Here is a 25758-nt window from a genome sequence, read left to right as displayed (position 1 = left end):
TTTTTTTGTTTTTTTTTTTAAAGTTGGGTCTTTTGGGGACTTCTCCTCTGCTTACTCCTGAACAAACTCACTTGTATTTTAATACCTTTTAAGAGATTTATTGTTATCCTGTCCAATTAAAAAAAAATCTACAAAGAAATCCCTAAAATATATAGGTTTCCATATTGGACATAACATGACATAAGAGAAATGCAAATTTAAAAAATCCCTAAGACATTTGATGGTATAACTATTATCCATGTGGCCCTATTAGAAATAATTTAAGTTCAGGTTTGTGTTCTGATTCACTTTGCAATTTTTAAGCCAACACTATTTTCCAGCTGCTTTTCATGGAAAGTAGGTCAACTTTATTATATTCATATCTGAAAGCCTCTATCCACAGAGAGTTTGCTTTGTAATAAGCTCTTAAAAAAAAAACCTACTAAAAACTACAACATTATAATCAACTCTACCTCAACAAAATCTAAAAAAAAAAAAGAAAAAGAAAAAAGCTACCAAACCCAAGACTGGTAGTCATTAAAAAAACACAAATCTAAACCACAATGACATACCACTTCATAGCTGTGAAGATATACATATAAAATAAAAAGTGTTGATGATGTACAGAATTGCTGGTGGGACTGTAAAGTGGTGTAGCTATTTATAAGACAGTTTGGCACTTCCTTAAAAAGTTAAATATTGAGTTACCATACAAATAAGAAATTCTATTTCTAGGAGTTGAAAACATATTTCCACAAAAACTTGTATGCAAATATTCATAGAAGAACCAGGTATGATAGCTGAAAGGTAGACACATCTCAAATATCCTTTAAGGGATGAACAGATAAACAAAAGGTGGTATATATGTACAATGAGACATTATTTGGCCAGACAAAGGAAAAAAGTATAGATTCATGTTACTGCATGGATGATCCCTGAAAACATTTTTCTGGTGAAGAAAGTCAGACACAAAAGTCCACATACTGTGTGATTCCACTTATGTGTAATGTCTCGAATAGACAAGTCTATAGAAACAGAAAGCAGATTAGTGGTTGTCCAGGGTTGTGGAGAGGGAAGGGAATTGCTATTTAAGGAGGTGAGATTTCTTCTTGATGATGAATATGCTTTGGAATTATATAATAGTGATGCTTGCACAACATGGTAAATATACTAAAACTATTTTAAATAGTATTTTAAATATTTCACCATTTAGGTGAAATGTTTGTTACATGAATTTTATCTGAATTAAAAGTAATTTTTTTTCCCTCATGTCCTCAGAAAATTTCTTTTTACTGTATTTCCTCAAGAAAATACCTCAGGATATTGGCACAAGAGAAAATGGAGAAGGATTTGTGTGAAACGTTTTAATTAAATTTTCTTGCCTTTATTCAGGTTCCCTTTCAGCCATTGGTTGGCTTTAATGTGTTTTTATTTGTTTGTTTGTTTGTTTTTCCTTTGGAAGACTCATCTTGTTCTCTCATTTATTAGGAACTAATTATCATTTTAACACTCTCAGTTTTTTCCTCACTAAGTGTAGCTGTGGACTAGGACCTGGAATGTCATCTTCCTTGATAACCCAAACGAAACTCATTTTGTTTCATTTTTTAATAATTGGGATCAGCAAAAAAAAAAAAATCATGAGGAATTTAAATAGATTAGATAGGACAGTGTGTTTTGCTAAGAAAACTACATGTGGAGTCATCTTTAATTTGTAAGTTAAAAACCACTAGAATTATGGGAAAAATTGTTAAACTCTCTACACCTCTTTTTCGTCATCTGTGTAAGAAGAATGAGTGACAAAATTACTGAGATCACTGTTTGTTTTTATGTCACTTAGAATAGTGCCTAGCACACATAAACATGAACAAAGTATAGAATATAAATGCTGTTATAACATCCTCTGGGCTCACTGTGAGTGGTTACTAAATGGGAAAATTTTAATTTGCAATTCATTTCTCGATGCAACCCTTAAAATACCCTTTCTTGTGAAAAACAAAACAACACAAAGAAGTTTACAGTTTCCTTGATAAATTGTTTAAGGAAAGGTTTTCCAGTTTAAAAAAAAAAAGGCTATTTTTTTCCTGTTTATACTTTTTTCTTGGAAGTGAATCACTAAGATAATCCATATCAAAGGAGGAGAGAGGGATAAATAAGTCCCCATTTCTGGAAGAAGTATTTGCCATTATCACGCAGACTTCATTAGTAAGGAAGATTTCTTTCTTCTCTCATATTTATTTATATCACTATGGATTCAATGTCCATAAATTTTTAATGTACCCTTGAAACTTACACCCTAATAGTATATTTTAAAGAATGTTTTCTAATTTGCCAATATGTGAGGAATTTAAAAACTTTTTGTTTTGTTCAGTGGTCTAGAATATATATTTCGAAATAATCTGTGTCTACCTCAAAATATTCTCCCAGTTCAAATGAGGGAGAGGGAAATTATAACCATATAGTCCCAGTCCATCCCCCCATCCCTTTTGACATTTTGCCAAATATTTCAATTTCCTGTAGACATTTGATATATTATCATTGCTGTATTAGTCACATATATTTCGGAGCAATTAAGTATTATATTTTACCTTGTTTTATTCCAATTTTGAAGCTCTTCATTTCTTTGAGAACATTTAAATTTTTTTTAGTTATGTTATTTTGTTTTCGTCCATAGGAAATCATTTCTTGTCGGGTAGGTTTGTTGACAATGCAGTCCCTCAGTTTTAGCCTGAGAAACCTTTTCTTTCTCGTCATTTTTGTATGTGCAACTCTAGGTTATCGCTCAATTGTCTTGGCTTGTATTGCTTCTGATGAGAACCCAGGCTTAAATATTATTCTTGATCATCTGTATGTAATACGTTTTTTTCACTTGAATGCCTTCAACATTTTTGCCTTGGTTCTTCATCAATTTTAAACTGATGTACCTTATTGTCCCCCTGCTTATGTTCTCTGAGCTTCTTCAACATATATTTTGGCATTTGTCAATCCTTCTGGAAAATTTTCAGTTGTTTCTCTCTATCCCTTTCTCTCTCTGCATGTGTCTCTAGTAAGACGTGATCCATCATTATAGAAAATCAGTGGAGTATAAAAGAGAATAAAGACATTTAGATGGAACCCTAGAGTACTGGAAATCCTATAAGTTAGGAATCAGTCACAGGAGGAACCAGCAAAAGAAATAAGAACTACTCTATGATCAGAGAAACACACATAATAATGGCTCATTTAACCAGGGCAAATAAATTATATTAAGAAGGCAGTGATCAATCATTCTATATATTATTGATATTCATTACAATGACATTAAAAAGATGATTCATTAATTTACAAAGGTAGATTCTGAGAGGGAAAGGTTACTGAGTTGGTGAGCAGCAAACCAATAAAAGAGTCGAGGATAGAATGTAAAATAAAAATGTGATGGTGGCAATAAGAGTTAAACATAGGCAAATGATTTTCAAATTCAGATTGCCAGGAAAAGAATATATCAAGTAGTTTGATCACAATCAAAAGTTTAATTCAACTTTTCACAATTAATAACATAAATAACTTAATCTTAGTAAATTAAATGAGAAAAGAGAGTATCTGCAACTATAAATTTCAAATTATAACCCATTAATAAAAAATGAAGTGATTTTTAAAAAAATTTGAATATAGTGATTATACCATATTGAAAAAGAGAGCCTTAAACATGAAAAATACATTCTAAATTGTAGGAAAATACATTTGTGAAATTCAGAAGAAAACAGATTATTGCCTATGACTTACTTTTTGCATGGATTATCTGTGCCTTTTAGAGACTCTAATCATTTATTAATGCTAATAGGATTTAACCTTAAATTATTTCCACCTTAATAAAATATCAATATTGTCTTTCAAATAAGAAATTCACAAATAAAATTTTTAATTGAAGGAGAAAGAATTTTACGTCATTTTTAATTGATCATAAGTTGAGAAACTTCTTGAGAAAAAGCATGGTAGTATCCATAGTTTTATTTTGAGTAACAAATAAGAGCCTTCTAATCATAGGCATTTTATTTAGCTTCAGGAAGACTAATTTGATGAATGAACAAAAACAACACTATCACCATAATCAGATAAAGTAGAACATATCTACTAGAATTTATTTTGGGGGAGTTACCATCATGGCTGAGCTGTAACAAACCTGACTGGTATCCATGAGGATGCAAGTTCTATCCCTGGCCTCACTCACTGGATTAAGGATCTGGTATTGCCTTCAGCTGTGATGTAAGTCACAGGGGTGGCTCAGATCCCATTGCTTTGGCTATGGTTTAGCTCTGATTTGACCCCTAGCCTGGGACTTTCCATATGCTGCAGGTGCAGCCCTAGATAGACAGACAGACAGACAAAAAGGTAAAAAGAAAAAAGAATTTATTTTGGAAAAGCTAACTCAAAACAGCTAAATTTGGGGGCAGATAATTGTCAAGTTACAATGATCTTTATAGGATAGAAGCCATTTATTTACTCCAAAGACAACATATCAGTGGTGAATTTTCCCAGAGAATTGAGTGACTGTGCTTGGAAAAGACATACAATGTTCTTAAGAAAGGAGATATTTAAATTAAGAACTTAGAGGGATCAGGACAAGTTAACTGATTTTGAGGCAAGAAGCTATTAAAAGCTGAAAAGCAGGAAAGTTTAGGTAAGGATTGTTGCAAGCTGGGTAAATGGAATATAATTAATGTATTTCAGTGTACATTCTCAAAATATAAAGAAAATAAATGTCCTCTACTAAACTTCTAAGCAGTGTCTGGAGAATAGGCTTCAGATAAATGTGTAAAGACATCAAGCTTTCCTATTGGAATAACAAACATGAAGCATTCCTGGGTTTAAATACTCACTATTTTTAGTTTGTATCTTTCAAATTGAACTTAGTCTCATGGAACTATCTTTTGCTGTTATGTATGACACTAATAATAATTATATTATACTGTTATTTCCATAATTACATGATTTATTCAAAACACCTACAAGTGTTGGTAATTTAGGTGGTAGTCAACAAAATTAAGATCTTATTTTAATATATTTTTTATTCTTTTTACTTTACTAGAGCAAAAAACTGAAAGCATTTTAGGTGAAGCTCACTCAGGAAATAAGTTGTACCTGTATCTAAAAGTTGTGCTACTTGTTAGAGGCCCAATTTAATAAAAAACAAACCAAAAATTGCAGCAGTAGTAAACTATTTGGGGTTTCAGGATAAAGTGGTCAATGTAGTGGTTTTAACAGATATAATGTAAAGTAAATTTTCATAGGCAAACTGAGATAACAGGGAAGACAGATGATGTAATTTTAACTTGCCTGGGAGTGGGACAAAGTGAGAATGGGGACATCTTAGGTTACAGAACATCCTCGTTGGTAAATTAGTAGATGACAGACATTTTATTTATTTATTTTTTGTTCTTTTTTTATTACTCAATGAATTTATTACATTTATAGATGTACAACGATCATCACAATCCAATTTTATAGGATTTCCATCCCACACCACCAGTGCATCTCTCAACCCCCTAAACTATCTCCTTTGGAAACCATAAGGTTTTCAAAGTCTGTGGGTCAGTATCTGTTCCGCAAAGAAGTTCATTGTGTCCTTTTTTTCAGATTCCACATGTCAGTGATAGCACTTGATGTTGGTGTCTCATTGTCTGACTGACTTCAGTTAGCACGATAGTTTTTAGGTCCATCCATGTTGCTAAAAATGCTGGTATTTTGTTCTTTTTAATGGCTGGGTAATATTCCATTGTGTATATGTACCACAGCTTCTTGAACCATTCCTCCGTTGATGGACATTTAGGTTGTTTCCATGTCTTGGCTATTGCAAATAGTGCTGAAATGAACATTGGAGTACATGTGTTTTTTTGAGTCATGATTTCCTCTGGATAGATGCCCAGGAGTGGGATTGCTGGATCAAATGGTAGTTCTCTGTTTAGTTTACTGAGGAATCTCCATACTGTTTTCCACAGTGGTTGCACCAACTGACAATCCCACCAACAGTGTAATATGGTTCCTATTTCTCCACACCCTCTCCAGCACTTATTGTTTGTAGATTTTTGATCATGGCCATTCTGGCTGGTGTAAGGTGGTACCTCATAGTGGTTTTGATTTGCATTTCTCTCATAATGAGTGATGCTGAACATCTTTTCATGTGTTTTTTGGCCATCTGTATGTTTTCTTTGGAGAACTGTCTGTTTAGATTTTCTTCCCATTTTTTTTTTTGATGGAGTTGTTTTTTTGGTTTTGAGTGATGGGAAGTGTTTATAAATTTTATCAAACATTTAGAGAAGAGCTAACACCTGTCCTGCTGAAACTACTCCAAAAACTTGCAGAGGAAGGGATACTCCCAAACTCATTCTATGAGGCCACCATCACCCTGATACCAAAACCAGACAAAGATACCACAAAAAAAGAAAACTACAGGCCAATATCACTGATGAACATCGATGCAAGAATCCTCAACAAAATACTAGCAAACCACATCCAACAATACTTTAAAAGGATTGTACACCATGATCAAGTGGGATTTATCCCAGAGATGCAAGGATTCTTGAATGTCTGCAAATCAATCAGTGTGATACACATTAACAAACTGAAGAATAAAAACCATATGATCCTCTCAATAGATGCAGAAAAAGCCTTTGACAAAATCCAACACCCATTTCTGATAAAAACCCTTCAGAAAGTGGGCATATAGGGAACCTACCTCAACATGATAAAGGCCATATATGACAAACCCACAGTTAACATCATTCTCAATGGTGAAAAGCTGAAAGAATTCCCACTAAGATCAGGAATAAGACAAGGATGTCTGCTCTTGCCACTACTAGTCAACATAGTTTTGGAAGTCCTAGCTACAGCAATCAGAGAAGTAAAAGAAATAGAAGAAATCCAAATTGGAAAGGAAGAAATAAAACTATCACTATTTGCAGATGACATGATACTATACCTAGAGAATCCTAAAGACCATACCAGAAAACTGTTAGAGCTCATCCATGAATTTGGCCAAACACACCAGAAAACTGTTAGAGCTCATCCATGAATTTGGCAAAGTCACAGGATACAAAATTAATACATAGAAATCGATGGCATTTCTATATATTAACAATGAAAGATCAGAAAGAGAAATTAGGGAAGCAATCCCATTTACCATCACATCCAAAAGAATAAAATACCTAGGTGTAAACCTACCTAAAGAGACAAAAGACGTGGACTCTGAAAACTATAGGACACTGGTGAAAGAAATCAAAGATGACACAAATAGATGGAAAGACATATGCTCTTGGACTGGAAGAGTCAATTTTATCAAAATGATTATACTTCCCAAGGCAATCTACAGATTCAATGCAATCCCTATCAAATTACCAAGGATGTTTTTCATAGAACTCCATCAAAATATTTTAAAGTTTGTTTGGAAGCACACAAGACCCAGAATAGCCAAAGACATTCTGAAAAAGAAAAATGGAGCTGGAGGAATCAGGCTCCCTGACTTCAGACTATACTACAAAGCAGTAGTCATCAAAACCGTATGATACTGGCACAGAGATAGAAACATAGATCAGTGGAACAAGATAGAAAGCCCAGAATTAAACCCACACACCTACAGCCAACTCATCTATGACAAAGGAGGCAAGAATATACAGTGGAGAAAAGACAGCTTATTCAATAAGTGGTGCTGGGAAAACTGGACAGCCACATGGAAAAGAATGAAATTATAACACTCCCTAACACCATACACAAAAATAAACTCAAAATGGATTAAAGACCTAGATATAAGACCAGAAAATATAAAACTCTTAGAGGAAAACATAGGCCAAACACTCTCTGACATAAACGACAGCAACATCTTCTCAGATCCACTTAGAGTAATGACAGTAAAAAGAAAAATAAACAAATGGGACCTAATCAAACTTAAAAGTTTCTGCACAGCAAAGGAAACCTAAACAAAATGAAAAAGCAACCCACAGAATGGGAGAAAAAATCGATTCATAAGAGATTAATCTCCAAAATTTATAGACAGACATTTTAAAATACATAAGTAAAGCATTCATAATACCTGAATGATAAATTAGTGCTTTAATCCAGAGAGTATGTATTTTTATGCAAAGCCATCCAGGTTGACACATAACGGAATAAAAACTAAAAAGTGTATTGAGAGAACCTTAGGTTTTACTTCTATTGGATTGTGTCAATATGCTACATGTGTTTTTTTCATTTTCTGTGCTCTTAAAATTTCTGAAAGTTAAAAGTACCCTAGGATCATTAACTGGAAAAATATAGGCACACAAATGATAGGCACACAAATGATAACAGGTAAACAATTATTTTAATAGCCATGATTTTACTGAAATCATATTTATGACTCATATTTTTTATGAGCAGTTTATTAAGTTGTATAAAAATCTGTAAAATTGTTCATTAAACTACAAACTATAAGTAATTTTTCCAAGATATATTTTATTTTGCTTTATTAAATAGTATTATTCAAACATGTTTTATTTCATAACCTATATGGGGAAAAAGAATGGATAAATACATATACATATATATATATACACATGTACATTTATAAATATATATATTTATCATTGATTCCTCTTCTGTACACCTGAAACTTATACAAAATATAGTTCAACTATCCTTCAATAAAATTTTAAAAAACTGTCTTATTCAAATGGAAAAAACAATGTCTTACTCAAATCAAAACCCCACAGTTAAAATCAAAAGAAAATTAAAAATAAATTACAGCTTAATGCATACATATTTCTGGAAATATCATGAAACATGATATATATCTGCATATATATTCTTATTCTTTTTAATATTTTAAAATATTGGTTATGACACAGAAAGCAGTTTGAGTGAGTCAAATTCAGATAATGACCTAGTTTAAAAATCTTTAGGATAATGTTTAGTTTATTCTACTGTTTTGGTTTTGCTGGTAGGAATCATAGCTATATAACTATATGTCTATATTTATGTAAATCTGAAAAGAATAAATACAATGAGCCAGCATCATTGCCCTAATTTACTGTTATTTAGAAAGTGTCCAATAAGTTTCAGCAGTATCCCAAATTAGTGAATGAAGGTTTTTGGGGTATGGAATCACCAAATAACTATTATATTTCAATATCAATTTTTAAACTAAACCAATAAGACAACGTATTTTTCATCTAAATTGAAATACTTGTAAAAGTTGATTTCCAAAGAGAAACTAGACAACTGTTTCTGTAAAAAGTGTTTTAACATAACAATCATTTTTTAAGCGAAACATTTTCTAATATGACCATCAGCATTAGTGGGTAATCTCTGCCACATTATTCTTCCATTTCATTAAACAGTGTATGTACCAATAAACTGGTAAAATTACAAAACACATAAATGAATGTCTTAAGTAGGTTGTAACTAAGTATAGATAAAGGATGGTAATAATGTTTACATTGTATGTTATATATAATTTAAATAAAAATATTTTAATGCTTGGCTAATAATCATAGATGAAAAAGACATTGAAATACTTAGGTCAACTTCTTTCATAAATTCAGAGGAAAAAGAAATGAGATGAGAAAACACCTCTTGAAAAATGTAAAGAAAATTAACTTCTTTGGAATAAATATTTTTGTGAAAATGAACTGTGAAAAGAAAGATGAATATTAAAGAAATGAAGCAACAAATAGAAGCTACATTCAATTACATAGTTATTATTAGAGGCTCCTTTCTTCATTTCCTTTACACACAGAGGAACAGCATATTCATTTTTTTGAGAAAGAAACAATCCTGTGTATCAGACTCATAAAGGCTTTTCTCACTTGTTGGTTCCGTAAACTATAGATGAAAGGATTCAATAGTGGTGCAACAGAGGTATTGAGTAGGGCAATTCCCTTGTAAAAAGATACTCTTTGTTTGACTGAAGGTTTAACATACATGAAGACGCAGCTGCCATAAGAAAGGGATATCACAATCATATGAGAAGAACACGTTGAAAAAGCTTTTTTCCTCTGATTACTTGAGGGGAGTTTTAGAATTGTTAATACAATATAGGTATATGATATTATCACTACTGCTAACGTGACCACAAGTGTCACCACAGCTGAGATGAATGCCACTGTCTCAATGAGATGTGTGTCTGAGCAGGAGATCTGTAGGAGGGGAGTTGGGTCACACAGGAAGTGGTCAACAATGTTGGAAGCACAAAAGTCAAGCTTTAGAACTAGGAGGAGAGGTATAAAGATGATAAAAAAACCAGTAAGCCAACAACACAAGATAAGCTGAATGCAGATTTTACTGTTCATGATGGCTGTGTAATGCAGGGGCTTACAGATGGCAACATAGCGGTCATAGGACATTGCTGCCAGCAAGTAAAATTCAGATGCTCCAAAAAGGAAGACAAAAAACAGCTGAATAATACAGTTGTTATAGGAAATGGTTTTGTCCCCAGTTACCATCATTACAAGACATTTAGGGATGCTTGTAGTAGTAAAGGAAATTTCTAAGAAGGAAAAATTCCGAAGGAAAAAATACATGGGGGTCTTGAGGTGAATATCCACCCGGGTGAGTATGATGATAACGAGATTTCCAGTGATGCTTAGCAAGTAGGTGAGAAGTAGGAAGATAAATAATACAACTTTCAATTGAGTGTCATCAGTCAAACCTGCTAGAATAAACACTGTAACTCTTGTATGGTTTCCCATTAATGTCCTTTACTTACCCGTCTATAGAGAAAAAAAAAAAAAAGGAGAAAGAAATAAAACAGTGATCTCATTGGGAAAATAACAGGAATAAATACTGTTTAAGGAGAAGTCAGCAAGGTGACATTTAAAATAAAATTATGGAGTTTCCGTTGTGGCGCAGTGGTTAACGAATCCAACTAGGAACCATGAGGTTGCGGGTTCGGTCCCTGCCATTGCTCAGTGGGTTAAGGATCCGGCATTGCCATGAGCTGTGGTGTAGGTTGCAGACGCGGCTCGGATCCCACGTTGCTGTGGCCCTGGTGTAGGCCGGTGGCTGCAGCTCCGATTCGACCCCTAGCCTGGGAAACCTCCACATGCCGCAGGGGCGGCCCAAGAAATAGCAAAAAAAAAAAAAAAAAGACAATAAAATAAAATAAAATAAAATAAAATAAAATTACACAGTTTTTTAAAGTTGTTATGCCAAGAGGAGCAATAGTTTGAATTTCTAGAGTATCTGCACAGAGAATTCAATGTTTAGTTTTCAATTTTATCACATAATAACATATATAATCATACTATGGTTTATTGATTTTATGTAAATAAATTAAAGGAATATTGGAGGAACTTTTAAAGCATAGAAACAATATTTTCCACTCAGTTTTGGGCCAAAGTTGTGATAGAGGCCATTTCTTGTTAAATTAAGAGGTTTGCATAATACAAGCAAATGAATACCTGTCAGAGGAGTATAACAGCCTAGGTTTTGTATTTAACAGCTACACACACAAACACACACAGACACGGAAACATACAATCCTTAACCATCACCAACATATAGGTTTATTACACTTTTACCATTTCACTCAATCAAAATAAAATGTCTGATTCATATATCATTTACTTTCACGATAAATGAGAGCCATTTTCAGATAAATTAATATAGATATGGGTAATGTATTTATTTGCTATCCTTTTAGTATTTCCATTATCTAAATCTATGTAACCATCCCCACCCTTCCCAATTTGTATTACCCCCCAAAAAAATAAAAGCAAGAACACCCTGGTAATCTGAGTACGTGTAGCAAGATATAGGAGTTTTCCTTTACATGTTTTGATTCTAAAATTGACCAGATAAAGTGGAAAAGAAAAAACAGGATATAGGAGCAGAGAGAAATATGTAAATATGTGTTCAGAAAGTTGTATGAGCTGTGAGGAATTAAAAGGAAGAAAAAGGTAGATGACACAAAGAGATGGAAACATAGACTATGCTCTTGAATTGGAAGAATCAATATTTTCAATATGACTATACTACCCAAGGCAATCTACAGATTCAATGCAATCCCTATCATATTACCTAGGACATTCCTCACAGAACTAGAAGAAAATATTTTGATATTTGTAAGGAAACACAAAAGACCCCAGATAGCCAAAGAAATACTGAAAAAGAAGAATGGAGCTGGAGGGATCAGGCTCTATGACTTCAGACTATACTGCAAAGCTATAGTTATCAAAATGATATGGTACTGTCATAAAACTGAAATATAGATCAATGGAACTGCATAGAAAGCTCAGAAATAACCCTGAGCACCTATAGTCAAATAATCTATGACAAAGGAGGCATGAACATATAGTGGAAGAAAGATAGTCTCTTCAATAAGTGGTACTGGGAAAACTGGGCAGCTACATGTAAAAGAATGAAATTCAAATGCTCTCTAACACCATTCACAAAAATAAACTCAAAATGGATTAAATATCTAAATAAAGGCTAGATACTACAAAATTCCTAGAGGAAAACATAAGCAGAACAAAACACTCTTTAACATAAATCACAGCAATATCTTATTTGATCCACCTCCTAGAATAATGACGATAAAAACAAAAATAAACCATTGGGCCATAATTAACCACAAAATTGTTTGCACAGCAAAGGAAACCATTTAAAACAAGAAAAGACAGCCAACAGAAGAGAGAATAGCTTTGCAAATGATGCAACCAACAAGGGCCTAATCTCCAGAAGATACAAACAGCTCATACAACTCAACAACAAAAAGTCAAACAACCAAATCAAAACATGGGCAGAAGACTTAAATAGATATTTCTCCAAAGACAGTTAGGCAGTAGGCACATGATCAAATGTTCAAGATCCCTGATCATTAGAGAAATGCAAATAAAAACTACAATTAGATACCACCTTGCACCAGTCAGAATGACCATCATTAAAGTCTTCAAAAAAAAATGCTGAAGTAAGTGAGGAGAAAAGGACACCTTCCTCCACTGCTAGTGGCAATGTAAATTGGTACAACCACTATGGAAAATAGTATAGATAGATGTACCTCAGAAATCTAAATACAGAACTACCATATGATCCAGAAATCCCACTCCTGGGCATATATCTGGCCAAAACTTTCATTCAAAAATATACATGAACCCCTGTGTTCATTGTAGCACTATTCACAATAGCCAAGACATAGAAACAGCCTAAATGTCCATTATCAGATGACTAGATTAAGAATACGTGTCTCATATACACAATGGAATACTTCTCAGTCATAAAAAATAACAAAATAATGCCATTTTCAGCAACACGGATGCTACTAGAGATTTTCATACTAAGTGAAGTAAGTTGGAAAGAGAAGGACAAATACCATATGATAGCACTTCTATGTGGGATCTAAAATATGGCACAAATGATCCTATCTACAAAACAGAAACAGATCACAGACATGGAGAGCAGACTTGTGGATGCCAGGGGGAGGGGAGGGAATGGAATGGATTGGGAGTTTAGAGTTGGTAGACGCAAGCTATTACATTTAGAATGGACAAGCAATGGGTTCCTACTTATAGCGCAGGGAACTATGTTTAATCTCTTGGGGTAGAACATGATGAAAGATAGTATGAGAAAAATAATGTATGTGTACATATCACCGGGTCATTATGCTGTATAGTAGAAACTGACAGAACACTATAAATCAACTATATTTTAATTTAAAAAGAGAGAAAGGTATAGGCAAAGCTTATGGAAACCTAGAAAGGTAAGATGGGTTTTTATTGATAATATAGTGAGTTTGAGTAAAAACTTTTTAAAAGATTAAAAATATGTAAATAGTAATTAAAACTCAATAAAACAAAAATTTGTACATTAGGAATTAAAATATGTAACTTCATAAGTTAAATTAGTAAATAAAAATTGTAAGAAAAAAATGTTGACAAATGAAATTTCTCTCCATCTAATTCTAATCTTTACACTTGCCATTTTACTCTTTGTCTAAAATACAGACTAACATGATGGACAATTTTGTGATCAACATGCCTAAGAGATAAGGAATATATGGTAAATTTTAAACACAATAAGTCTCAGAAATATTGACAAAATTTTAGGAGACATACATTTATCATAAGGTATTCAAATGTATGGATATCATGTAATTAATGAAATATTAACTAGATACAACTAGTCTCAAAACTAAACATATAGCAACTGAGAGAGTTATACTGTTAAGGTTTGTACAGCTATTACATTGGGTTTCAGGATGTAACACAAAAAGTGTGTTTTCTAAAGCTGCCTTCTTAAAAATTAAATATTTTGTACAAATAGTTTTGGACCAGATATAGTGTATTTCCTTAACAACAACAAAAAGATTAATGATATCTCTAGGGAAATATTCCTTCCCCAGTATCTTCATCATCAAACATATAAAGTGATTAAGGTTTTGTGATGAGCAGAGATAAGACAAATTTCTCTGTGTTGAGAATATCAGGGTTTTATTTCTAATCTCTAAAATATTATTGAAAAGGCAAATACTTAAATGCACATTATTACTGAAAAGCAAAAATATAAGTAAAATTAAACATATAAGGACAAATAACATTTGTTTCCAGTAATATCCAGAGGAGTTTACAGGAGGATTCTAAGATAAGGCAATGAGATCTGCTGTCAAAAATCATGAAATTAATAATGCAGATAAATATGAGTAACAGAAAAGACTATTGATTTCCCTGGGCATCCATTTTATATTCACATAAGTATGAAGCAATGTATTTTAAATGTTTCTTTATTTACACAAATGACTCAACAATTGTAGGAATGCATATATCTAAACACCTGAATCAAAATGTTATGGTATTAATTTATCTTTGTCTAAACTCCAACAATTTCACACAGAAATTTTTCCCAACGCACACTGTAAAAACATTAATAAAGTTCACAGTTCAAAACCATTAGAAGTCAGTCTATGAATGCAAAAATGTTTAGTTGTGTTAGACACTGAATGTAAGATAAACTTAAAAAGGAAAAGTTTTTGAATATTAATATGCCTTCCTTCAACTGTTTCCCTAAAACAATACTTAAAAGCTTAGAAAAAGGAGGTTAATACTTAATGGTAAAAACAGAACAAAAGTGGGTTAAAACATATCTAATAGGAAATATGGTTTTAAAGTTTTTGACATACCAATTCTTTTCATGATTTTCCATCCTAAATCAGCTTGCCAAAAATGCTTACAATACTGGATGTATTTTTAAGAAGATGTAAACACTGATTTGTTCAGAGAGAAGCATCTCTGCTAAATATTTAACACTTTTGTCACCATGCTGAACACAGAAAACTGATAGTCCATCCATTTCTGAAGGGATCTCACTCAACTTCTCAATGCGTGATTTTTTTTTAAATCTATTTAGAGCAACTATGTACATGCTTTTGTTAGCACTAGTTTATTAAATTTTCCCATAGTATAATTCACTTATTGATGTAAATTACTTACTTTTTTCTAAGTATCACCCACTATACCATATAAAATTAATCAACACTTGATCCCATGGTGTTTTTATGCTTTCAGTGCTCCAAAGGAAAATACTAAGGATTATGATGAATTCTCAAGAGGATATGAACTCCAAGAACGCTAATCCCAAAAGATCAAAACAGCATTATGCAAACACTAAATATTTTTAAAAGTAAAAGTATAATTTGAAAAAGAAACAGCTTTAACTACATCTCCAGAGATCTCAGTACAGATTTCTCTAAAATGTGTTTTAGAACACACCCTCATACCATGCACAAAAATAAACTCAATGGCTGAAAGACTTAAATATACGACAGGACACCATCAAACTCCTAGAAGAAAACATAGGCAAAACACTCTCTGACATCAACATCATGAATATTTTCTCAGGTCAGTCCCCCAAAGCAATAGAAATAAGAGCAAAAATAAACCCATGGGACCTAATCAAACTGAAAAGCTTTTGCACAGCAAAGGAAACCCAAAAGAAAACAAAAAGACAACTTACAGAATGGGAGAAAATAGTTTCAAATGATGCAACGGACAAGGGCTTAATCTCTAGAATATATAAACAACTTACACAACTCAACAGCAAAAAGCCAATCAATCAATGGAAAAATGGGCAAAAGACCTGAATAGACTGTTCTCCAAGGAAGATATACAGATGGCCAGCAAAAACATGAAAAATGCTCAACATCGCTGATTATGAGAGAAATGCAAATCAAAACTACCATGAGATACCACCTCACACCAGTCAGAATGGCCATCTTTAATAAATCCACAAATAACAAGTGCTGGAGGGGCTGTGGAGAAAAGGGACCCCTCCTGCACTGTTGGTGGGAATGTAAGCTGGTACAGCCACTATGGAGAACAGATTGGAGATACCTTAGAAATCTATACATAGAACTTCCATATGACCCTGCAATCCCACTCTTGGGCATCTATCCGGACAAAACTCTACTTAAAAGAGGCACGTGCACCCGCATGTTCATTGCAGCACTATTCACAATAGCCAGGACATGGAAACAACCTAAATGTCCATCGACAGAGGATTGGATTCGGAAGAGGTGGTATATATACACAATAGAATACTACTCAGCCATAAAAAAGGATGACATAATGCCATTTGCAGCAACATGGATGGACCTAGAGACTCTCATCCTGAGTGAAATGAGCCAGAAAGACAAAGACAAATGCCATATGATATCACTTATAACTGGAATCTAATATCCAGCACAAATGAACATATCCTCAGAAAAGAAAATCATGGACTTGGAGAATAGACTTGTGGCTGCCCGGAGGGAGAGGGAGGGAGTGGGAGGGATCGGGAGCTTGGGCTTATCAGACACAACCTAGAATAGATTTACAAGGAGATCCTGCTGAATAGCATTGAGAACTATGTCTAGATACTCATATTGCAACAGAACAAAGGGTGGAGAAAAATGTATACATGTAAGGATAACTTGATCCCCATGCTGTACAGTGGGAAAAAAAATTAAAAATAAAAAATAAATAAAATGTGTTTTCCCTCCATGCACTCATGTTTTGAAATCACAAACTCATAGGTTGGATTTGGAAGTAGAAAATAAAATATTTTTTTGTTGTTGGTAATAAAAATTAGCAATATAATATGAAGAACATAGCCTGTCAAGGAAACTTTGTACCATAGCATATATGCAACATTATTCATACTCCAGACACGCCTAACATTTCATGTGCTATATGACTTCAGTGTCTTTTCTGAAAGATGTCTTTACTCCACATACTCATTTTGAGATTTTCTGTTGGATCTTAAAGTAATAGTTAATAATACATAAGCAATCTCCCCACTATTTCTATACTAATAAGACTATTTATGTAAATACCTGGCCTACCTTGCAACTTGTGGCTCTGTGACTAAAGTCTGTGCAAAGGATGTAAATGGAGACACCTGGGCAACTTGTACCGCTCAACCTCTGGTAAAAGGGATTTGTCCTTCTCTTCCTCTTTATCCCCCTCCCTGTGGAAAAGTAGATGTGATGCAGGCCATTGTGGAGGCATGACTGTGATCAGTCACAATGGGAATGGTGAATAAAAAAGACGGAACACACTTGGGTTCCTGACATGATTGTAGACCATACCAACATAAAAACACAATGATTTTAGGAATACCAGCCTGAATATTTAAGTAAGGCCAAAATAAATTATTTTTGGTTTAGACTTCTTTGATATCTGTGTTTCTCATATTCTCAAAATCTACATTATTAAAATCGTTTCCTTGAGATCGATATTTCCTATTTGTTTAATTCCTTTACTATGTCACATATGCCTTCTTTCATGAGCCACTGTTCTTCCTTCAAATACTGGATAAATATTCTTTTAATCTTAATATCAATTATTTGTCTTTAATTTATTAGCTCTTGATTGAAATAATTAATTCTAATTATGTATAAATTTATCAGTAATTATATGCAGATCATCTTCGTTCTCTATTTCTCTTATTTTCATGGGTTTTGATCATTTGAACCTTCCTTCTGTATGCTTGCGAATTATTTAATGTATATGCAAGACTGTATGGAAATGTTACAAGTTTGGTTGATAATTTATCCTACAAACATGATTTATTTTATTCTGGCACACAGGTAAAGGGAGATAATCTTGACCAAAACAAGGAATGTGATTATTCAATTCTGCATTCCATGCTTTTAGAGAAGTGATGGATTCATTGAGCTTCTTCATAGAGTACAAAATTTCAATGCTCTGAACTCAAAGTCTGGGTTTTGACCCAGGATCCTCCATTTTGGCAACTGGTAAATATGAAATTTTGTCTTCAGACACTAGGACACAACAGGGATTTCTATATCAAATCTTTATCAGTTAGATGACACTTTGCACTTGGGATATAAGGCTTCCACTGCTTGACACTTAGAACTTATCATATGTGTTTAGGAAGAAAAACACTGCTAAATATAAGGCTCATTAACTTTCAGTTTCCTTTTACAGGGGATCTTTTCTATCCAAGACAAGTCTTGGTTGCATTGACAGGTATGGATTCCCATTTGGTTCTCCTCAATGGCAGGTGAAAAAGGCAATGGCTCACCATGTTCTGCTCAGACATTTACTATCCATTATGTTAGAAGGGACAAGAGGCTTTTGGAATAGGTGAGAATATATTCCTCTTACTGGGCATCTTTCTCTCCAAAACTGTGGCTCCTCAAATCCTAGTTGGTGTTTTTGCTTTCTAATTACATCAAATAATTTTTGTTGGTTTGGGAGGAAGATTTTTTTCCCATAAACTCTTTTATATGGGAAAATTTAGCCAGTTTCTGCTAATGCAAATATTTTGTATCAGCATCACAGTATTGTCAAAATAAATAAATAAACATACAAAAAATACGAGGATTTGTGCATTACTCCTAACAAAAATCCTATATTTATTTGTATTTCATTTATTTCTCACAAATTTACCTTTTCTAAAACACTATCTAATCCAGGATACTGCACTGCATTTATACAAGAGATCTCCTTTGTCTCTCTGGCATTTGATTATTTATGTCTTAAGTTGTTTTTCATGTACTTGTCAGTTTGGAGGTATAATTTTGAGTGTGTGTGTGTGTGTGTCTTTTTGTTTTTTGTCAAGCACTTTTTTGTTGTTGTTTTTAGGGCCACACCTGGAGCCGATGTAAGTTCCCAGGCCAGGGGTCGAATTAGAGCCACAGCTGCAAGTGTACACTACAGCCATGGAAACAAGGGATCCTCAACTCTCTGAGCGAGGCTACGGATCGAACCTGCATCCTCATGGATACTCATGAGGTCTTTAACCTGCTGAGCCACAAAGGGAACTCTCAACTTTTGCCATTTTAATTGTGCTATGTCTTGGTGTGGATTCTTTTGGGTCAACTTTTTGATACTCTATGTGCTTCCTGGACTTGGATAATGCTTCCTTCTTCAGGTTAGGAAAGTATCCACACATAATTTAATCAAATACATTTTCTGCTCCTTTCTTTCACCCTTCTCCTTCTGCAACCCCTATAATCCAAACATTAGCATATTTGATGTTGTTTCAGAGTTCCCTTATGTTGTCCTAACTTTAAATGAATTTTGTTTTCTTTTTCTGTAAAAAAATAAAATAGGGATTTCCACCATTCTATCTACCAGCCCATCTGCTATAAATTTCCTCTAGTTTTATCTTTTAATTATTGCATTCCTCAGCTCTGATTGGTTCTACTTTGCATTATCTAGTTCTTTGTTGAGGTTCCCACTTTGTTCCTCTATTCTTTTCCTGGATTCAATGAGCATTTTTATTACTACAGCTTTAAACTCTACCTGATAATTTTTTTATCGTCATTTCATTAGGTATTCTTTTCCATGATTTTATCTTGTTCTTTGGTTTGGAACATAGTCCTCTGTATTTTCATTTTAACATTCTCTGTTTCTATGAAATTAGATGAAAGAGTTACCTTCCCTGGGAACAAAGTTGTGTCCTTGTGTGGGAGCATCTCTGTGCAGTCTGTGTGTGCCCAGGGGTTTTGATGGGACAGCTGGGTCTGGAATGAGCATGTGTTACATCTTCTCGCAGGGTGTGCTTGGAGCCACCACCTTGGTGTGGGGTAAGGCTGGTGTTGGAGGGGTTAGAACCAGAGCCAGGTGCAGCAAGCTGCAGCTTCTCCAAGGCTAAATGGTGGTCTCTCTTGCAGCTAGGGCCTGAAGGGTTGTGCCACAGTTTGGAATGAGCCCTGTTTCTCTCCTGTACAACAGCAGTCTCCATCTTGACTGGTGCAGTGCCAGAGCTGAAAGGCCAGGTGCAATCTGGGAAGCATGCTGGGGCAGTTCAGGCAGGCTGACAAGAGCATCATGCAGTTTTCAATCTGTTGCCTCTGCACTGGGAATGGTTGCAAGTAAGTCTCTATACACACTCTTCTTGGTTTCCTAAAAACCTCCAGTAAGCCCTCCTGGTTTTCAAACAGCTAAGAGGGCTCATCTTCTTGGTGCTTGATCCCAGGGCTGGGGTGCCCAATAGGGCATTCAGAACTCTAGAAAGGATCCTTGAACCTATGAAATCTCCCTCCCCTTCTGGATCATTCTCAAAGGGCCTGGGTCCTGACTAGATCATTTCTTTTTCCCTCTTTCCAGATGCTGTCTGGATCATGCTTTATAACATTAGTTGTAGAAGAGACCTTCTGCTAGTCTTTCAGGTCATTCTCAGTGAGAGTTTCTCTATACACGGCTGTGATTTTTTGATGTGTTGGTATGGTGAAATGATCTCAGCATCTTTCTATTCTTCCATCTTGTTTCCTTGCCCACAATTTCATTTTTTTTCTTGTTCCATTTCCTCTTAATTTTCCATAAGAGTTTTTATTATAATTATTGGTTAGATTTTCATTCTAACTTACATTATTTTGACAGTGTAATTTTTTTCCAGCTGAGTCACATCTTGGTGAAATTTATTAAAAAATATTTTGTTTCCACTGGACTTAATTTTCTCTGTAAAATAAATATACACACATAATCAAAGGAATCTATAACATACAGATCAATGTGTGTGTATATATCTATATATCAATACAGTTAAATATTTATACCTATATTTCCTCCTGTTTATCTATCTATATATCTGTGTCTATCACTATTTATCTATATCAAGTAAAATGAATAGACACCAGTACATCAATCCATTACCACAGGGTTTATTCCAGTGTGTTCATTTGATGTGTCACTGAAAAACAAATGTGGCTTAAAATGATGATAATTACTCCAGACATGTCTACATTTTGATTTTTCCAGGTACCACATGCCCTTAGTTATCCAGGAGAATCTCAGTCCAGTGTACACACTCAGATGATTTGAAGCTCAACTACCTGAGAGTCTGCCCACCAGAGTTTCTCAAACCTAAAACTAGAGGTGTTCCTCTGAATTTCCCTATCTATGACTCCCTGGACCCAGACACCTGAAAAACAAAACAAAACACAATAAAACAAAACAAAAACACTGACCTTCACTTGATTCCCCCAGTCATTAATTCTGAATCAGTAATTCCCTCAGGGAAAATTGGACCTAAAAGCCAACTTTATTTTCCTGGATCTCTATTCTCTACATTCAGGGCTGATAATTCTTCCCTATCTTGTTATCTCACCAACTAATACTGAAACCACATATGAGCCCCTGTTTTTCCAACTTTTCAAGGAAAAAGAATATCTTTTAGTCTCCCAGGCCTTTTCTGAGTCTCAAAAAGACTGGCTCAAAGAGTTACTGATTAGGAAAATGTGAACACATAGAAACATAGAATAGTTATTGGGCTGGTAACAATTTAGACTATTAATAGCGGAGTCACTGAATCCCCAGTTCCCTTTAAAGGATATAAAAATATGACCCACATTCCTAAGTTGTTTTTAATAGAAACCAGTCCCCCCACCCAAGAAGAAAATTGCTGACTCCAAGACACAGACCTCAGACTAGTTGGGGCCAGAAGATTAATACTCCTGGAAACTTGCCCTTGTTGCCCAACACCAACCAACCAGAGATCAAATAGAGAAAAGGCTGAACATGCACCCAGGCTGCCTCCATCACACTACCTTTAAAAGCCCTTCCCTGAAATTATCAGGGAGCTTGGGCCTTTTGAGCATAAGCTGTTCTCCTCGCTTGTTTGATGTCAGAGAATATTTTGCCTATATTCTATACCAGGAGTTTGATGGTGTCTTGTCTTATATTTATGTCTTTCAGCCATTTTGAGTTTATTTGGGTGCATGGTGTGTTCTAGTTTCATTGATTTGCATGCAGCTGTCCAGGTTTCCCAGCAATACTTGCTGAAAAGACTGTCTTTTTCCCATTTTATGTTCTTACCTCCTTTGTCAAAGATTAATTGACCATAGGTGTCTGGGTTTATTTCTGGGTTCTTTATTTTGTTACATTGGTCTGTATGTCTCTTGATGACTGTGACTTTGTAATATTTCCTGAAGTCTGGGAGAGTTATGCCTCCTGCTTTGTTTTTGTCTTTCAGAATTGCTTTGGCAATTCTGGGTCATTTGTGGTTCCATATAAATTTTTGAATTGTTTGTTTCAGTTCTGTGAAAAATGTCATGGGTAATTTTATAGGGATTGCACTGAATCTGTAGATTGCTTTGGGTAGTATGGCCATTTTCACAATATTAATTTTTCCAACCCAGGAGCATGGAATATCTTCCCATTTCTTTGCAGCCTTTTTAATTTCCTTGATTAATGTTTTATAGTTCTTAGCACATAAGTCTTTTGCCTCCTTGGTCAGGTTTATTCCCAGATATTTGAATTTTGGGGATGCAATTTTAAAAGACATTGAATTTTTGTATTCTTTTTCTAATATTTCATTATTAGTATACAGAAATGTGACTGATTTCCGAATATTAGTCTTATATCCTGCTACTTTACTGAATTTGTTGATCAGTTCAAGTAGTTTTTGGGTTGAGTTCTTAGGGTTTTCTATGTATAGTATCATACCATCTGCATACAGTGACAGTTTTACCTCTTCTCTTCCTATTTGGATGCCTTTTATTTCTTTTGTTTGTCTGACTGCTGTGGCTAGGACTTCCAGTACTATATTGAATAACAGTGGTGAGAGTGGACATCCTTGTTTTCTTCCAGATTTTAGTGGGAAGGCTTCAGTTTTTCTTCATTGAGTATTATATTATATTATATTATATTATATTATATTATATTTTGTCATAAACAGCTTTTACTATGTTAAGGAATGTTCCCTCTATATGCACTTTGGTAAGTGTTTTTATCATGAATGGATGTTGAACTTTGTCAAATGCTTTTTCTGCATCTACTGAGATGATCATGTGGTATTTGATGTTTCTTTTGTTAATGTGGTGTATGATGTTGATTGATTTGCATACGTTGAACCATCCTTGTGCACCTGGGATGAATCTCGCCTGGTCGTGGTGTATGATCTTTTTCATATGTTATTGTATTCAGCTGGCTAGAATTTTGTGTCTATATTCATCAAAGATATTGGCCTTTGGTTTTCTTTTTTGGTGGTATCTTTGGTTTTGTAGTTAGGGTGATGGTAGCATCATAGAATGTCTTTGAGAGTATTCCTTCTTCTTTGACTTTTGGAAAAGGTTTAGGAGGATGGGTATAAATTCCTCTTTGTATGTTTGGTAGAATTTGCCTGTGAAGCCATTTGGTCCTGGATTTCTATTTGTAGGGAGTGTTTTTATGACATATTCAGTTTCATTCCTAGTGATTCATCTGTTCAGTTTATCTATTCTTGATTCAGTTTTGGTCAAATTTCTTGGCATACAATTGTTGATATGTATTTCTCATGGGTTTTTGTATTTCTGTAGTATCCATTGTGACTTCTTCTTTTTCATTTCTGATTTTGTTTATTTGGGTTTTTTCTCGCCTCTTCTTGGTGAGTATAGCCAGAGATTTGTTAATTTTGTTTACCTTTTCTAAAAACCAGGTCTTGGTTTAATTGATTTTGTCTATTGATTTTGTCAATCTATTTTATTGATTTCCTCTCTGATCTTTATGATTTCCTCCCTCCTGGTTTTAGGTTTTGTTTGTTCTTTTTCTAATTCATTTAGATGGTGGGTTAAGTTGTCAATTTGAGATTTTTTGTCTTTTTTGAGGAAGGCCTGTATTACTATGAATTTCCCTCTGAGCACTGCTTTTGCAGAATCCCATAGATTTCGAGTGGTTGTGTCTTCATTATCATTTCCTTAACCCACTAAGCAAGGCCAGGGATCGAACCCGCAACCTCATGGTTCTTAGTTGGATTCGTTAACAACTGAGCCACGACGGGAACTCTTGAAAATTTTTGTATACTCTAAAATTTGTTGAGGTTAGCTTTGTGCCCCAGTATGTGAATGATCCTTGAGAATCTTCCATTTGCACTTGAGAGAATGTGTATTCTGATTTTTTTTGTATATAATGCCTTGAAAATGTCTATTAAGTTTAATTTTTCTATTGTATCCTTTAGGATCTCTGTTGCCTTATTTATTTTCTGATTGGAGGGTCTTTCCATTGATGTGGGTGGGGTGTTAAAGTCTCCTACTATGATTGTATTCCCATCAGTTTCTCCTTTTATGTCTGTTAGTATTTGTGGTATGTACATGGGTGCTCCAATATTAGCGGCATATATATTGACAATTATAATATCCTCTTCTTGAATGGATCCTTTAATCATTAAATAGTGTCCTTCTTTTTCTTTATGGCCTTCATTTTAAAGTCTATTTTTTCCGATATCAGTATTGCAACTCCTGTCTTCTTGTCTTGTCCATTGGCATGAAATATCTTTTCCCATCCTCTCACTTTCAATCTATATGTATCCTTTGCCCTAAGTTGAGTTTCTTATAGACAGCAGATTGAAGGATTTTGCTTTTTTTTTTTCAGTCTGCCACTCTGTCTTTTGATTGGAGCATTCAGTCCATTGACATTTAATGTAATTATTGATAGATATGTGTTTATTGCCATTTTAGACCTTTTCTTCCAGTTGATTCTATGTTTCTCATCTTCTTTTTCTTTTTTTTTTTGGTTGTATGGTTTCCATTTTTTTTATGCTTGAGTACTTTTCTTTTCAGTTTTTGTGAATGCAATGTTTGGTTTTGATTTGTGGTTGTCTGGTTTTTTAAGTATGTTAACCCCTTCCTACATCTGTTTGCTTTAGCCTGATAGTCATATAGGCTCAAACACATCATTAAAATAAAAAAAGAATCTATATTTTCTTACTTCTCTTCCCCACATTGTACGATTTTGATGTCTTTTTTTTTAACATCTTCATGTTTAGATCTTTATGCTGGCTTATTTAAGTAACTGCTTTCCAATTGTGGTTTCCTCCATCCTAGTGTTTGTTTGTTTTTTTTTTTTTTTTTTTTTTTTAGAGAAGCCCTTTCAGTATTTCTTTTAAAATGGTTTTCATATTGCTGTACTCTTTTAGCTTGTGTTTGTTGGAAAATTTTTTATTTCCCTTCCTATTTTAAATGATATTCTTGCTGGATAGAGTATTCTAGGCTGCAATTTTTTTCCTTTCAGCACTTTAAATATATCTTGCCACTCCATCTGGCCTGTAGTGTTTCTGTAGAGAAATCAGCTGATAGCCTTATAGGGGTTCCCTTATAATTTTGCTTTGCTTTTCTCCTGCTGCCTTTAGAATCATCTCTTTATCTTTAATTTTGCCATTTTTTATTATAATATGTCTTGGTGTGGGCCTGTTTGGGTTCAACTTGTTTGGGGCCCTCTGTGTTTCCTGTATCTTAACATCAGTATCCTTTAGTTTTGTTAAGTTTTCAGCCATAATTTCTTCAAATATATTTTCAATCCCTTTTTCTTTTTCTTCTCCTTCTGTAATTCCTATTATGCATAGATTGCCCCACTTTAT

At 34.1% G+C, this 25758-nt stretch overlaps 2 protein-coding genes across 3 annotated transcripts in view; both read right to left on the bottom strand.

Annotated features, from left to right (window-relative positions):
* Positions 1 to 25758, bottom strand: part of LOC146403204 (uncharacterized) — a 732844-nt gene that overhangs the window by 525146 nt on the left and 181940 nt on the right. The gene's annotated exons all lie outside the window — the stretch shown is intronic.
* LOC100152670 (olfactory receptor 6C74-like) lies at positions 9735 to 10673 on the bottom strand. Its single transcript, XM_001926070.4, has one exon. It carries the CDS (start codon positions 10671 to 10673, stop codon positions 9735 to 9737), a length of 939 nt encoding a protein of 312 aa, XP_001926105.4.

The sequence above is a fragment of the Sus scrofa genome, chromosome 5 (genome assembly GCF_054392235.1).
Source record: "Sus scrofa isolate SSC_HxYL_T2T_F1_AM1 chromosome 5, Sscrofa_HxYL_maternal_Yorkshire_Landrace_v2.0, whole genome shotgun sequence".
NCBI classification, from domain to species: domain Eukaryota; kingdom Metazoa; phylum Chordata; class Mammalia; order Artiodactyla; family Suidae; genus Sus; species Sus scrofa.
Note: the sequence above shows the minus strand (reverse complement) of the source record. Positions and strands in the feature narration are given on the sequence as shown.